The 15037-nt window shown below is 38.2% G+C and overlaps 1 protein-coding gene across 9 annotated transcripts in view; it reads right to left on the bottom strand.

The window, feature by feature from the left end:
• LOC110843118 (GAS2-like protein pickled eggs) overlaps nucleotides 1–15037 on the bottom strand; it is a 48042-nt gene that overhangs the window by 13384 nt on the left and 19621 nt on the right. For 5 of the 9 annotated variants that reach the window (XM_022089043.2, XM_035847339.1, XM_035847338.1 and 2 more), the window contains one exon: nucleotides 309–595. In XM_022089043.2, coding sequence (XP_021944735.1) covers nucleotides 309–533 — 225 coding nt within the window. In that variant the 5' untranslated portion in view covers nucleotides 534–595. Of the gene's footprint in view, nucleotides 1–308; nucleotides 596–924; nucleotides 1158–1215; nucleotides 1412–1435; nucleotides 1581–15037 lie in introns of those variants that run through there. The other 4 variants (XM_022089045.2, XM_022089046.2, XM_035847341.1 and 1 more) reach the window with 4 other exon arrangements.

Raw genomic sequence — 15037 nt, 5'->3', positions numbered from 1 at the left:
TAAAAATGGCATACTTTTAAATCTAAAATGAAGACTTTAAGCGATTTTGACGTGAACATCCTAATATGGGGAAAATAGAAAACTTGCAAAAATTTATGCGATTAATTTGCGAACTTGACTCATTATTCGAGTTAATTCTGCGTCATGACCTTAAAGTATTGAAGAGGTTACTTATTAGAGTTTTATGGTTTTTCGGGTGCAGTCCACTTGCGCCCCGGGTTAAAAAAACATTTTTCTATCCATATAAGTTAAGGACGTTGCTTCTTACAAATCTAAAGATTGCAAATAAATGAATATATGAGGCTGACCTTGCAAAGCGTAACGCCGGTTTCGAGGCACTCCATGAATGTGTTGGTGGTGATGGAGAGGTCAGGATAAAGGGTCAGCAGCCAGTCCGACAAGTCCTCCTTCATCGCCAACAAATACTCATCGCTCGTCTTGAAGGGGCGAAAGTCTCTCAGTTGCAACATCTGGGGACGGATGACATCGTCCGACGACAGGGTGATCCGAGTCGTCGCCGTGAGAGACTCCATTTCGTCACGTATTCTGTGATCACTTATTATTAGCTACGTGCTTTGTGTGATGACAGAGACGTCTGAAATAAAAGAATGTAAAAGGTAAAATTAGAATCTAATTTATCACTCAACAATTGTTTCAGGGTTGACAAAGTTCTCGTATTAATGATTAATGCATGTAAACAATGACGTCTTTTTTCCAAAAATTAACAATGACCTCACCACCACATTATTAACATTGTTTAATTTGAATCATCACAAATTGTATTTTCTTCCCATAATAAAAAAAGACACAATAAAACCTTGTCAATTCGAATAATTCCTTCAACCACAAAACAAGCAAATCATGGAAAAAAATTGGCAGGTTCAAATAATCAAAACCATAATGCACACAGAAAACTTAACTTACGTATTAAATAAAATTGCAGGTGAGAAAAACCGGTTTCAAAATAAAATACAATAAAACCCAGCCCAGGAAGGAAACGAGGAACGGGTACCACCGTGTCGAATTGAAATATTCGAAATCGCACACACACACACACACCCACCTGACGTGAGAAACCTGCCAACGGAAGGATACAACGGGACACAACAACTAAATAATTATATTTATGATGATGACGATGACAATTAAGCCAAGAACCTCCACATTAACAAAAATCCAACTAAATAACCAACCAAATTGTATCCACTAACTAACCTGAGTATTAAGTACTTACGTAAGGGCGACCCCTCTTCGTAAAATAATTTTCGTCCCAATTAACCAATTAATTAATTAAGATCAATAACAAAACAGCCGAAAAAAACTCGGTATTTATTTTTATCCTCGCCTCGTGTGGAAGAATTTAACTAAAAAACACGACGACCACCCGACTCTCTCTGTTACTCTCTGATTTTACTACTACCAACAAATAACTTACTGCTGAGAAATTATTAATTTCTGCGTAGTTGTTGTTGCCTCTCAGTGTCAAACTGTCAACCAAGTAAAATCTTATCGTATCGTGAGGTGGGTGGCCGTTTCCACAAATTTGGATAAGCCACTTATCTCCTGTTTCCTGACAAACTCTCTCCCTCTCTGCATATAATACCTGTAAAATCATCTCCTTACGTCAGATTTGCATTAGATCATATTTGTTTCATATCTAATATACCTGATATGATAAGCTTAAATAATATTCGTCACTCAAGTTAAGTCGAGAGCCAACATCCTCTTTTCACAAGGAGGACCGTGCAGAAAGGATTTTTGGCTGATTTAATTTTTATTGCGAAATGATTAACATGACGGGTTATCAAAAAAAGGTCTCATTTATCCTGCCCCGTCCCCTCCTTGGTAGTTAAGCAATGCAATGTAGTGTCATGTATGCCTTATTTGAGAGATGACTAAAAACAATTAACCCGGCTTATCATACGGCTCGATAACGTAGCCATAACTCAACTGCGTGTTGTTATTGCAACAATCAAAAACCATCCATCCTGATAATATGCAACAACATGCAACATGCAGCCACTTGAACTTGAGAAACGGTAAGGGTTTTCATGTACCAAGCAGCAGAAGCTTAATTGTTTTATGGCGAATAAAAAAAACATGTTGCAAAAAAATGTAATCTGTTCGAGATTAAGTTGATGAAAGCTGGCCGTGTGATGTGATGAGCCAAGCCATCCCTCCTCCCATACTTTTTTCTGCATATAATTAATTTCTACAAGGATGAGTTGCGTTTTTTTAGCATGACTCTTCGTCATAAAGGAAATTTGGGAAATTGTTTGGCTTTTGTTATGTCATTAAAAAATTTTGTAAAATAAATTCTACAAAGTTTACGATTAATAAATAGGTAAATAGTTCTCTCTCCTCGTAACCTTAAACTTTGATACCTATGCAAATTTACAATCCTTTAATCACCAATTTCTCTGTTTTTTTTTGCAACATAAAAATATGTATAATAATGACTTTACTTGCGTCCTGAGAAAGAAAGCGGGTCATGGTGGAAAAGTGACGTGATTAAATAACTGTCACTGCAATGCAAAGTTAAAAGTATGCAGTTTTTTTATTATTTTTTATGCATAATCACCATCCTTTCAACTTTTGCGTTTGTTTATGTGTACACATTTTATTTTGTAATCTCTCCTCTTATCTGGCAGGAATTCTGTGAAAGGTGAACTTAAAAAATAATGGAGGGCATATAAATAGTTGGGAATGTATGGGAGGCTTGATTTCAGTCCAAAATTGTGAGTCCATCGAAAACCAAAATCGGCACAGGAATTATCATAAATTTTGCAAATTATGGAATTATTATATTTACTGCGTGACTGACCAAATTAAAGCAATTATTCTAAATTTATTTCATACTCTTGTCCCGTATGACACATTTTTTAAGTATTTGCCAATCTTATCTAATTTGTATGGTAATTTTTTACCATAAATTCAGTTTCCAAACAAAATTCGATTAATAAATAAAAAATCTCGTCGCAAGTACAAAAATAAGATGAATCTGTCTAAAATTTTGGATGGATTGGCGACCAAATTAAAGCAATTTGTCCTTTGTGGCATATTAAAAAAAATTACTAATCAAAATTTGCTGCCAATTTTTGTTGGCAAATTTTACCACGACATTCCCTGATCAAAAACAAAATTCGACTAGGAAATCAAAAATTTCATCTCATTGCATACACAAGACGCATAATAATATAAAAATAAGATGTATGTCTCTGGCTTTGATTTCCTAACAATGACGACGCCACGTATTTATTGCAGATGATGAAAAATATGCAAGTGCATAAAAATAGACAAGACAAGAATGGACACTTTGGTCACGAAAAATACGTCATTTTCGAATTGATGTCTTTTATGTGTGTGGTATAAACGGTTTTTTCACACACTTCACATTTTACGATTTCTTTTTAAAAATGCATCCACAATTGAACAATACTCGCGATTACTTCTTCTCGTACCGCTTCATAAAGCAGTGACAAAGGATAAATTGTTCTTTTTCCTCCAAGAAGACTCACTACCTGCCATTGTGCATTATGCATATGAATGATTCCTCAACTGGTGTGTGTGTGCAGGAAGTATGACGTAGCTTTTTCAGCCATTTTCCACTTTACCCGTACGACTTGGTCAATTTTTGTGCCGAAGACGTTCAAAATCCTCCAGAAAATTTCTAGATGATTCACTCCGCAGAAAAATTGTACACTTTTTTGCAGAAAAGTTTAGGCGAAAAATTGTGCAGACTTCTGCAAACTCTCCTCTGCAGTGCCTGATTCTACAGAAAAATATGCCAATTTGACATCAAACTCGGTGCGGTGGGATCCTTACTGCACGGCCTGCAGAAATCTGCATATTTATTGTGCACATCACTAACTATTATACAAATGGGAAGTTAAAGTACCATTAAAAAAATGGATAAAAGCTGTCAACAAGACTGCCAATTCAATCCTCGAGAAAATGCATGTGAGCAAAATGGTACATTACGCAAGACATAATTGCACTCACTCGGTATACTTTCTGAGTGGGTGAAATTGCGTGATTATTACGTAGAATTGCGTAAGGTGTGTAATTTTCGTCCTGAATTTTATCTTGGGGTCGGATGATGTCGGAAATTAGGAAACAAATTTCCGACAGAAAATGACAAAGGACTCGATGATAACTTTTTGATGAAGATTTATGCCATCTGCATAATTCCTGGTGGAGGGTGAAATATTTCTCGTAATGTGAAATGAAGTGCAGACTTTCAGAAACTTTCAGCCAAAAAGTTGGAAGAAATTTTGCCCCGAAAATTAAATTAAATTTGTTCTAAAATTTTTTCCCCTTATTAGTTCGAGTAGAATTTGTACGTAACTTTTTTCTGCTTATCCATGCACTGATAATTGAGCTATGAGAACACACGTGACCCAGTGAGTGAGTGAATGATTAATCGTATTTTTATCTCGAATTGGTCTAAAAGAACCCCTGCCTCCAAGACGTCGTTATTTAATCTTTTGAATTCTTCGGAATCAATGAGCCTCGTTTGATTATCTTTCATCACAAGCCAGCCAACCAGCCAGCCAGAGAGAGAGAGAGATGTGATCAGCCCAACATTTATTTAACAGTATCATTGAATTCATGCGAAATTGATTGATTGATTGCAAATCGATTCGATAACAAGAAAACTCCTCAAACCAAGTGAGGCGTGTTACTTGACGAGAAGAGATTGAGAGTGGAAACGGTATTGCTACGCAATTCGCATGATTGTGCTAAATATTTTTTAACTTGACTGCACCCGTGATTGTGTAAAATTAGGGGGGTCGTAAAATAAGGATGTGATCCGTTGTACGTACGAGGTGGAGGCGTACTTATACGCGTGAAAACTTGAGCGGCTTTCCTGCAGAAATTTTGCTCAATTTTCTGCAGAAAATTATGCACATACATTTCTACAGAATCCAATTAATAGAAATTTTCTGCAGGATTACTCAAAAAATGTACATCTATCGAATTTCTGTAGATTAAATACTGCAGATTTCGATGCAGTGATTTCTACTCGGATAACCTGGGGGTGATTGTTTACGCGGTCGCCACATCCTTCCTGCGGGGTCCCTCACTTTGTTGTCATCTCATCCAGAATCCGATGCATAATGAAGGAGGAGACGAATTTTATATTATTATTGTGTTTCTCGAGAGAGATTATGTAATTGCATGGCGTGCATCCATATACGTCCGACTCCTTCTGTCCTGTCAATTATCGACTGGTAAGTAATTTCTGATTTGATTTCCTCCATCCTCTTTACAATTTATGAGAATGGAGTGGACGCCAATTCAAGTCTTTGATGAGTTCTTTCTTTCTTTCTTCGCTGGGTGTGGAGGAGTTTTTTATTGATTGATTTTGGTCAAAGGGTTTGAAAGAATGTTTAATAATCTCTGCCTCTTGGACCAGTTTGGTGGCAGGGTTTCCAAGCAGGAAAAGGGAGGAAAATTAATCACAGGAAAAATCCAGCAGGGTAAAAATCAGTAGGACAAAATGCAGAAATAAAAATGAATTTGGGAGAATCGTGCAGAAAATTAGTTCAGGATGACAATGCATAAAAAACGCATAAAATTGCACTAGATGTTTGACGAAATTTTATATTATTACGATTTATGAGAGCTATTTGACCATATCTTCTCTGCTGAACGACTCGATTCATAAAAATTAACACAAATTATGAATAATCTCAAAGTTTTAAAACCATGTGGAACTGAAACCCTGTTTTGCGTCGATCCCACTCCAAATACTTGCACTTTCTTATCATCATCTCTCCCACAGATTGTTATTACTTATAAATTATGCATCTCATTAATGAAAAGAGAACAAAAAGCGTTCCAAAATGTCAAGTCGTAAAAAAAGCCTTTCTTCTTCTCTACGGAATTGGGGAGGGGGAGGAGAAGGAGGGTCGAGTACGACTAAAAACTGCGATCCGGGGTGAGATAGATATGTAGCTAACATGCCTTCCGAGTCATTTAGAAATTTGAATATAATGACCGTAATGGGCGACATGAAGATAATTTAACCCCATCATCGTCGTGATCATCATAACACAAAAATGCGAAAGTCCACTCTCATCCATCCACTAAACGAGTCTCGGGACGACCAAAAGGAAAATGTGCCAGCAATATTTACTTCTCAAAATGTGAACATGAGGAGAAGTGATGGACGGATGAGAAAGAGACAGTCCGTAAATGATGTGACAAATTTTTTCTTGACCATATGAAATTTGACGTGACGAAAAAATGTGTACATTTTTCTGTCGAAGAGAATCCTCCAGAAAATTTCGACATAATTTTTCAGAAAAATATCCTGAACATTTATGTATGTACGGAAACGTTTAGGCAGAAAAATTGTTCAGTTGAAAATTCCCTTCTGCAAAACAGAAGCTGTTTTTCCAAAAAAATGTCCAAAAACTGGTCAACTTTTCTGTCCAAGAGCAGAAAATTGAAGGTCTTCAATTCTTCACCCCGCAGAAAAATATCTTGCATATTTACTTTAATTGTTCAGAATTCTATTTACAGAGTTCGGAATGTCTGCCGAAAAATGGACCAATTTTGGGCCGAGGAGACCCCGAAGCGTCATCCCGTCTGCTCAGCCCCACAGTAAAAGAAACCTTCTTCTTGGTCTACATGGTGACATTAATGAGCCCTCCTCCTCTTCTCAAAAAATGTGTATCGCCTTTGTCTCAGGATTCGCACTATCTTCCATCCCAGAGACAACAATATGCCACGCCACGCCACTCATGAAGGACAAGGAAACATGATTACCCGTCATAAATCTCACAGAGAGTGGAAATTGAAAGTAGAGTACTGTAACAGGTTTGATACACATTCGTTGAAAGGAAGAAATGATGCCATTCAGCGCTAAGTGAGTGAAATGACGGCTGAGACAAGAATTCAGCGACACGAGAATAGACAAGATGAGGACATATGTCGCCGTGGTGGATGATATTCGCTAATTTATATTGCACACACACATTCTTGGAGGCCGTGCGAAAAAGATGCCATTAATTTTGGACCATGTCAAGATAAGAGATAAGACGACATCCCTTCTGCCCCACCCGCACGTGAATATTTCGAAACTGTACTACTTGCAGTCACGTGATTGATTTCATTTTCTTGTTTTCCTTTCAAAATTCTTATCAGTCAGTAACACAACTCGAGATATTCGTTTCCATTTTCGTTTTCTTGACGAGAATAATTTCTACATATTTCAAGGAAAAGTTGAAATCCAGTCGTGATAAGAGCAACGTGGGGAAAATAATTACAAAGGAAACGCAAATGTTTTTGCCGGCATGTGATTGATTGTGACTTAAAATGTGTCACAGTTTATTAATCGTTTCTCCGAAAAACAATTAATTATTGGGTTAAAATTCTGTCAGAAATTCTTCTTAATTTAGGTGTGTTAGTTAATCTTCTTAAATTCGACCCAGTCTCAGGTTGCCTCTCGACTTTGGTAATGACGTGATGTTGTACCCTTCGTCATAAATCAATTCTCGTCACGAATGGTACCTGCAGGAAGGATGTGATCTCTCTTCTTTTGGGGGTCGGGTCAGGCTCTAATTTTACCCTTGAAATCGTAACAAAATTGACCAAATCCTGTACGCCTGACCCTACAAATCTTAGGAGGGGAGCTTGCGAGGTTGATAATAACAGATCTTGATGCCCTTTGGATATGTGGTAGGGTCCTATGAGTGTACTAAAACCCTGAAGTGGTTTGACTCCATGGCCACATTTGCGCCCGCCACACCCACTCAAAAATGCCCAAAAAACGCTTCCACTCCAGTTTTCACTCACTCAAATCCACGTCAAAAATCCAATTTTACTCGGATTTTGAAATTTCTTTCATCATTACACTCCCAGATAGTTGCTTTCTTCAATCCAATATCAAACCCAATTTTTTCGAAATTTTTAGTATTTTTAAAATTTGAAATTCTGAATGAGGATTGTTGTAGTAATCAACAACTCAAATTACGCCTGCGAAATAATCATCAGCAAAATTGAGTTTGATATGGAATTGAAGAAAGCAACTATCTGGGAGCGTAATGGTGAAAGAAATTTCAAAATCCGAGTAAAATTGGATTTCTTGTGTGGATTTGAGTGAGTGAAAACTGGAGTGAAAGCGTTTTTTGGGCATTTTTGAGTGGGTGTGGCGGGCGCAAATGTGGCCATGGAGTCAAACCACTTCAGGGTTTTAGTACACTCATAGGACCCTACCACATATCCAAAGGGCATCGAGATCTGTTATTATCAACCTCGCAAGCTCCCCTCCTTAGTTAGTGGTCACTCTGTTACCAAAATGTGCCCATATTTGACCAATATTGTGTCCCCCTTCTGCATATCGCTACATCATCATCCTCCTCTCAAAATCCTGTCCGAGGAACAAAAGAGTTTTTGTTTATTTACATATTCTAAAGGCCGATTATTCCATTGACATGAGACGAGAGGAAAAAATGTGTCCGCTTCTGCATAATCCCATCTCCGAGGGGATCTTTACAACTCTTTCTTCTCTCTCCCACAGCCCTACGGATGGTTGTCGCAGCTCAGTTTTTTATGACGAACAAATACATGCACATGGACTCCACATGGTTTTTGACTTCTTACTGTACACCAAAAATATGGAGAGTCAATCTTCTTCTTGGAGGACCGTGCGGGACTGACGGGGCGGATTTTAATGACATCCTTTCTGCACCCGTACTTACCCCTAATGACTTTATGTTGATAAATTTTATTTACGAAATGTTGTGTACACATGCATTTTTTTATCAGGAGAATGCGCATATGCGTGTCACGTTTTGATAAGAGCCACGATTTTGTCCAGAAGGAGCCACTAAAATTTATGGCTAACAAAATAATATGGGATGGGATAAGCTATATCGGACCGTCAGTCACCACTTTATCGGAACGAAGACACATTTTAATTCTAATTTCGCCCTTAATCACCCCCCGTGTGGAGTGAGTGAGTGGAAACGAAGGCGAAAAATAGTAGCATGACGCGTTATGTTATTATTTTTGAGGCCGTATTTTCTTAAAAAGATAAATAGTGCAGAGTAAACAAGCAGGGGCTCATCAATCTCGACTTTGCTTCTTCTCGGGCTAAATGAGGAAATAAGTGTGTGTATGTGCGTGAAGAGATCTCGCTGTCCATTCCATGGCACTGCTGGGGAAGAGTAGTTTTAAGAAGAAGAAGGCTCGGATTATTATTCCAGTTGTGAGTAAGTGATACACATAAAAGTCTGCTATTTAGCTAGGCCATCAAGTGGATTGGATTGGATTTTAGGGCAACAAATGTGTTATTATAGTGTTTCGGGACGAAATACACAACTAGATAATTCTGTCGAAAGATGCGATGTGTCCCAAAATCAGGGTATTTTACGCGTCGTCGGATAAATCAAGGGGTCGCCAGACCAACGACGTGAATGAGTGAGTGAAAGGGGCGAAATTAGGTCCAAATCGAATAACACAAAGGTGTCCCATCGTCCACCCAATTTTCTACACTTTTCACCTCCTTTGACATGCCCCAAATTCGGATTGAAATGCGTTTTTAGGAAATGTTTGAAATTTCTCCCAGTTTACGAAACCCTGTCGACGTTATTATCTTGATGTACATTTGGAATTGTCGTAATCTTCCCCTCGAGTGAGATCGCATATGTAGGAACACACTTGATTTTTTCTGGAGCTCTCTTTCCACCCATCCCGTCGCGATAAGGAGAGAGAAACGTAAACAAAGGACGCGACTCAAAACACGGCTGTCTCGGAGGAATCAAGACACAAAAATATTTTGGAAATTTGGCATGTAAATGAAAGTGAAATGAAAATGCGTGCCGACTTCCGAGCGTGACTTTGTGTAATGTACAATTTCACCAACTAATAACCATCATCATCATCTCGTCGTGCGGTATGTGCGTGGCGTGGCGTGAGTGAGGGCATCGCATCGCATTCCATTTCTTCTTCCTAAGCCGGCATTTATGACGAGACAAGGACACTAAACTGCGGCATATTTACAGTTTAGTGTTTCCATAATGGGCTGAAATACCGCCTCTGTGAAGCTCCAGAGATGACTTATGGCCGTGAAATGGATGGGATGGAGGCAGAAATGTACAAGATCAAGGGGAAGGAATAAGAGATGGAAAAAACATGCCGGCCGAGAAGGATGGATGATTAGATAATTGTGTACCAATCCAATTTTTGGATTTCCATAATTGTGCACTTATTTGTTCCCGAAAATTCTTAAATTTATAGACTTGATACTCGAAATATTCTTAACTAAACGTTGTACTACATTTCATGCACGGAATGATTAGAGTATCACTCAAAATATTAGATTGTTTCCCAAATTTTTAGTGGAATTTCCTAAAATTTATTGATTAAATTTGATCCATAAAGCATTTCATGCCTGAATCTTCATCAAAAGGACGCACGGCGGATCATTAGATTCTACACATCATTCCAAATTGTAAAAAAACGTGTTCATATTTTTACCCCAAGTTTTACACACATTTATTTCTTTCCCGAATACACTTTAATAAATTTCTTAATTAAACATGATGCCCAACTTTACGCAATTTTTGATTAAAAGTGACATTGCATACATTTCATCCTGAATATTTACCCAGTTTGTTGAACTGCTCGCCTTACTTTGAATTGAACACCCATGAAGAAGAGTCGCACTCAAAGATATCTTTACAGATTGGATGGCACTCTTATTTCACACTTGTACATAAAACTCGAGCCGTTTACTTCACAACAAAAGTGTACACACACACATTGCATAAATATGTACGTACATCGTTCCTGTTGCATCGCATGATTGGATTAGAAGAACCGCACATGCAGCACATACATTTTAGTAAAAGATCTCTCCAAACTTTTCCTCTTGGCTCGGCTTTTGCTGCCCATATTATTTTTATTTATGATGCAAAATGAAAATCTCTCTCCCTTTTTTGTGCACTATTTTCATTTCAATATTCCAAGTGCAGAGAGAGAGAGAGAAAAGTGCAGCTGGAAAAACATTGCGACGAGAGCAGACAGAATCCATCAAAATATATAACGCTTTTCTCCACGTCCGTGCGTGCAGGGTGTGAAATGAAGGCTGTCAAGTTCTCGGGGGGACGGGGGAGGCAGAAATCAGTTACGCACGGCCCCCCAGGAGAGAGAGAGAGATATGTATGTGAGGCTAATAATAGGCAGGAATATGTACGTATGTGGAGGTAGATGGATGGATGGATGGACGGACGCAACATTACGCAATCGTCGTAGCTTTTATTATTTTTATTTTACTGGTTTCCTCCACGCACTGAAATGAGATTGAAGATCGGTTTCAGTACTTGAGCGATAGAGCCAGGAAGTATGTAAGTGGCTCAAATTTTAATTTTTTTCTTGTTAAGAGAGAACCAAAAATATGCGAGATTTGTTTGTGCCGTGGGGGAAATATCGCAAAAATTTGATGCTCTCCCGGTCTCGTCAATGTCAGAAAACGCACCTCCCCAACAATGTTCATCCTAACTGGCATTTCTGTACGGCCTAAATTACTTGTATTTAGGTCGCATTTGCGCCACGTGTTAAACTTACTTTGCAGAAATAAGTCTTAAAATAAATTCGCCATTTTACCCCCAGGAATTTATAATTTCTCAAAATTCATGCTAGATTTCAGTATGGAAATCGTGTGTAGGATTCTAAAGAATTATGCATAATCGGTAATGTCTGCAGGAAAATGCGCAGAAAAATTCAGCCAATTTTCTGCTGGAAAAGTGTCGAAATTTTTATACGGGATATGCAAATCCGCCAAACTTTTAAAACCGTGATGATGATGATACTGATTAAGCACAGTTTTTTCCTCAAGTGGCTAAAACAGTTTCCATTATTGCAACAAGTTGTGATGCATGTCGTCTGGTTTGGTTTGGTTGGTGGCTGGCAGAAGGTAAACGACAAATACAAAGTGTTTCGCGTTTTTCCACAACATGCTCGCGAGAAATGTGTGGTGATCTGTCTGCCTTATTAGCCATGCAAGGAAGGAAAGATGGATGGATGGCGATGCGATGCGAGGATGTCGTTCATTTCATAATAATAACTGAAACTTAAATGGGATACGGTTAAATTATGCAATTCAGTCCCACGCCCAACATAATATCATCATCACCCACCACCACCATTTCCGTACGTTGGACTTGCTCAGCTAGCTCGTACTTACGTCAAGTGGGGAATTGATTGGGCTTAAAAAAGTGTGTACATGGGACCCTGCGGAGAGGATGCAATCTAGTTTTGCAAGGGTCAAGCTGTACGCATATTGGGAGGAATTGTATACAAGCTCGGTTTTCATTGAGATTTTTTGCGTAAAAAAAACAGCCTAAAAATTATGCTTATTTCGAAAATGTAATTAACTCTTCCCGTTCTAAAGTTATTCATGGTCAACAAGTCCCAATTTTGTAAGAATCTGAACTTTACTAACTTTTAAACGGGCAGAGCCACCAAGTTAATTTAATTTTTGAAATAATCCCAATTTTTGGATGGATTTTTACCCCAAAAAATTTGACTGTGACATTTCACAATCTAACAAAAATACGTTAGACGATTGGGCTGGAACAAATCTACAACGCATTCATTACGCACGATCTCCCCTTCAAGTGGGGATGCGACATTGTTGAAAAACGCTAAAAATGTAATCCACCCCAACACCACGGATACCACTGTTTTATTAACAAGTTGGTATCAATCGACTCCACACTGTTAACAATACGACGACCATACGCTGATTATTATTATTATTAAACAGAACAACCCTCCAAAAAAAATTAATAAAATCCTATCGCCCCTCTGGACTGAAATTCATAAGCGTAAAACTGACCGGATTGGGAGCGAGATAAATTTTAAAAAGTTGACTTCTTCATGTTTTACATAAGCCGATACGACTCTTAAACTGCATGCACACCACGTGAAAAAAAATCCCCCACCACACAATTCCACTAGTCACTCGTGTGTTCGTACATATTTATTCACTTGCACAACGTAAAATTCGCTTCGAACCATATATATGAGATGAAAAAGAAGAAGGCAATTTCTAATCGGCGTGCTCACGTCGAAGTCGAAAGTGCGGAGTACGATTGATTTTTGGAGGGGAAATATACTCAATACTTTTTTAAAATTAATTTTACGTTGCGTTTTATTTGTTGGATTTTATTATGATATTGGGACAAAATTCCTGCATTGCGTTGCTTTTTTTTCTGGGGTTTCTATTCTATTATTAAATTTTTTGAGGTTTTTTTGGATTATGCGACTCTTTTTTGGGTAACATATTTTTCGCATATTTAGCGATTGCAACTCTGCGGAATATTTTATTCCGGATAATAAAAATATTACTGTTGCACTCCGCATAAATTTGGAAATTTATTTCTGTTGAAAATTGAAAGTTGGAGATGATATAAGAAATTGAAATCCGAAAAATCGAGGGGTCAGTCTCTCTCCTGATCCCGAGTGTGAAAGTAATTCCGCAAAATAATGTATCAGCCCAACCGACCAGTTAAAAAAAATACGAATTATCTCATCTCTTGTAAAATCAACATTTGTCCATAAAACGCTGTAAATAGCCAAATCGCCACCTTTTTCCACACTTCGCCTCCTCCGCGGCGACAACCAATTAAGTCGAGAGAGATTAATTTGCATACAAAGTATATATTTCAGTGAGGTAACGAAATCCAAATTAGTCGTTTTCCCCTTTCAGCCAGCATATACATATTTGATTCAGAGGGACAACTTCTTACGAGCCCCACCCCACGTAAATAAATACGACATGGACATTGAGATGCATACAGTGCCAACAAAATGTCCACATAAATTCAATTAAGACTGGTACGAAATAAATCGAGGCAAGTTTTCATTTCGGGAGATCAAGAAACAAATGGAGGAGTTTTGTACGTCTTCATCAGCAGAACCTCCCCCCTATCCTGCGGGTCCTGCGGAAAGGATGTAGGAAAATCGACTAGCTGAAAATTTACGCATTTTTCTTCACACGAGACTTGTGTAGAATTCTGCATGCAAATTATTTTTCTGTCTAAACTTGTACGCAGAGTGTGAATAAGTGTGCAGGGTATTTTTGGGTGGGATGATGAAATATGCCGAAATCGTCTGCCCAGTTCTGAAAAATGGCAAAATTTTCGGCAGATCAATTTTCATATGGGTCACATCCCTTTCTGCACGGCCCCCTCGCCATCATATTGTCAACTCTGCTCTTGTCTCTCTAATTGTTTCCTAGAGGAGAGAGAGAGAGTAAAAAGCCAGAGTTTTTGGTAGCTTGACAAACAAGAAGTTATGGATGGTACTCACATAAGTGGATAGAGTGGCGTCATGCAAATAATCAAATCTTGTCCAATTTTACCGAGACGAATAAATAACGAGCGAGTGCACGTTGAATCAAAAACCAAAGCTTCACAAAATGTTGAAAGAAATAGAAAAAAACGAGACGAAGACATCCAGTCCTCCAGCGAAAATGTTGCCTCGTTTTAAATTGCGAAAGGTTTTATGAAAAAATAAAATCTGTGCAGGGCCGAAAATTCGAAAACTGACAGAAATGTCTGAATCCACAAATGGCACACTTTGTAAGATATGCCGAATTCTTTTGTACTTTGCGTGCAAAATAACTACATACGTTTCATTCTTAAAATCTGTCGTAAATCTGACCAATCAAATTTATTTGGCGAATTATTTATTACACGTCGCAGGAGCTTAACAGGTCCCATCCAATTTAAGAAAAGTTAGACAATTCCTTCCTTAAAAAAGTAACTAACTTTTCTCCTCAAAAAGTCCATTTCACGTACATGACACACAAAGTGTGCAACAAGCAGTAAGCTGAGAATGAGAAGAAGCCTCATCTTCCGAGAGGAAGCCAGCCAGCTCGTCAATTACGGTCCTTTTCCTCCTCCTCCTCCTTTTTGTTCTCCTTAACACAAAGGCGAACGTCTCATTAACGTTTCTCACTCAATTTCATTTCTTATTACCTGTGCCCCCACGGTTTTTTAACAAATATTAGACGAAA

The sequence above is a fragment of the Folsomia candida genome, unplaced genomic scaffold, assembly GCF_002217175.1.
Source record: "Folsomia candida strain VU population unplaced genomic scaffold, ASM221717v1 Fcan01_Sc002, whole genome shotgun sequence".
NCBI lineage: Eukaryota > Metazoa > Arthropoda > Collembola > Entomobryomorpha > Isotomidae > Folsomia > Folsomia candida.
Note: the sequence above shows the minus strand (reverse complement) of the source record. Positions and strands in the feature narration are given on the sequence as shown.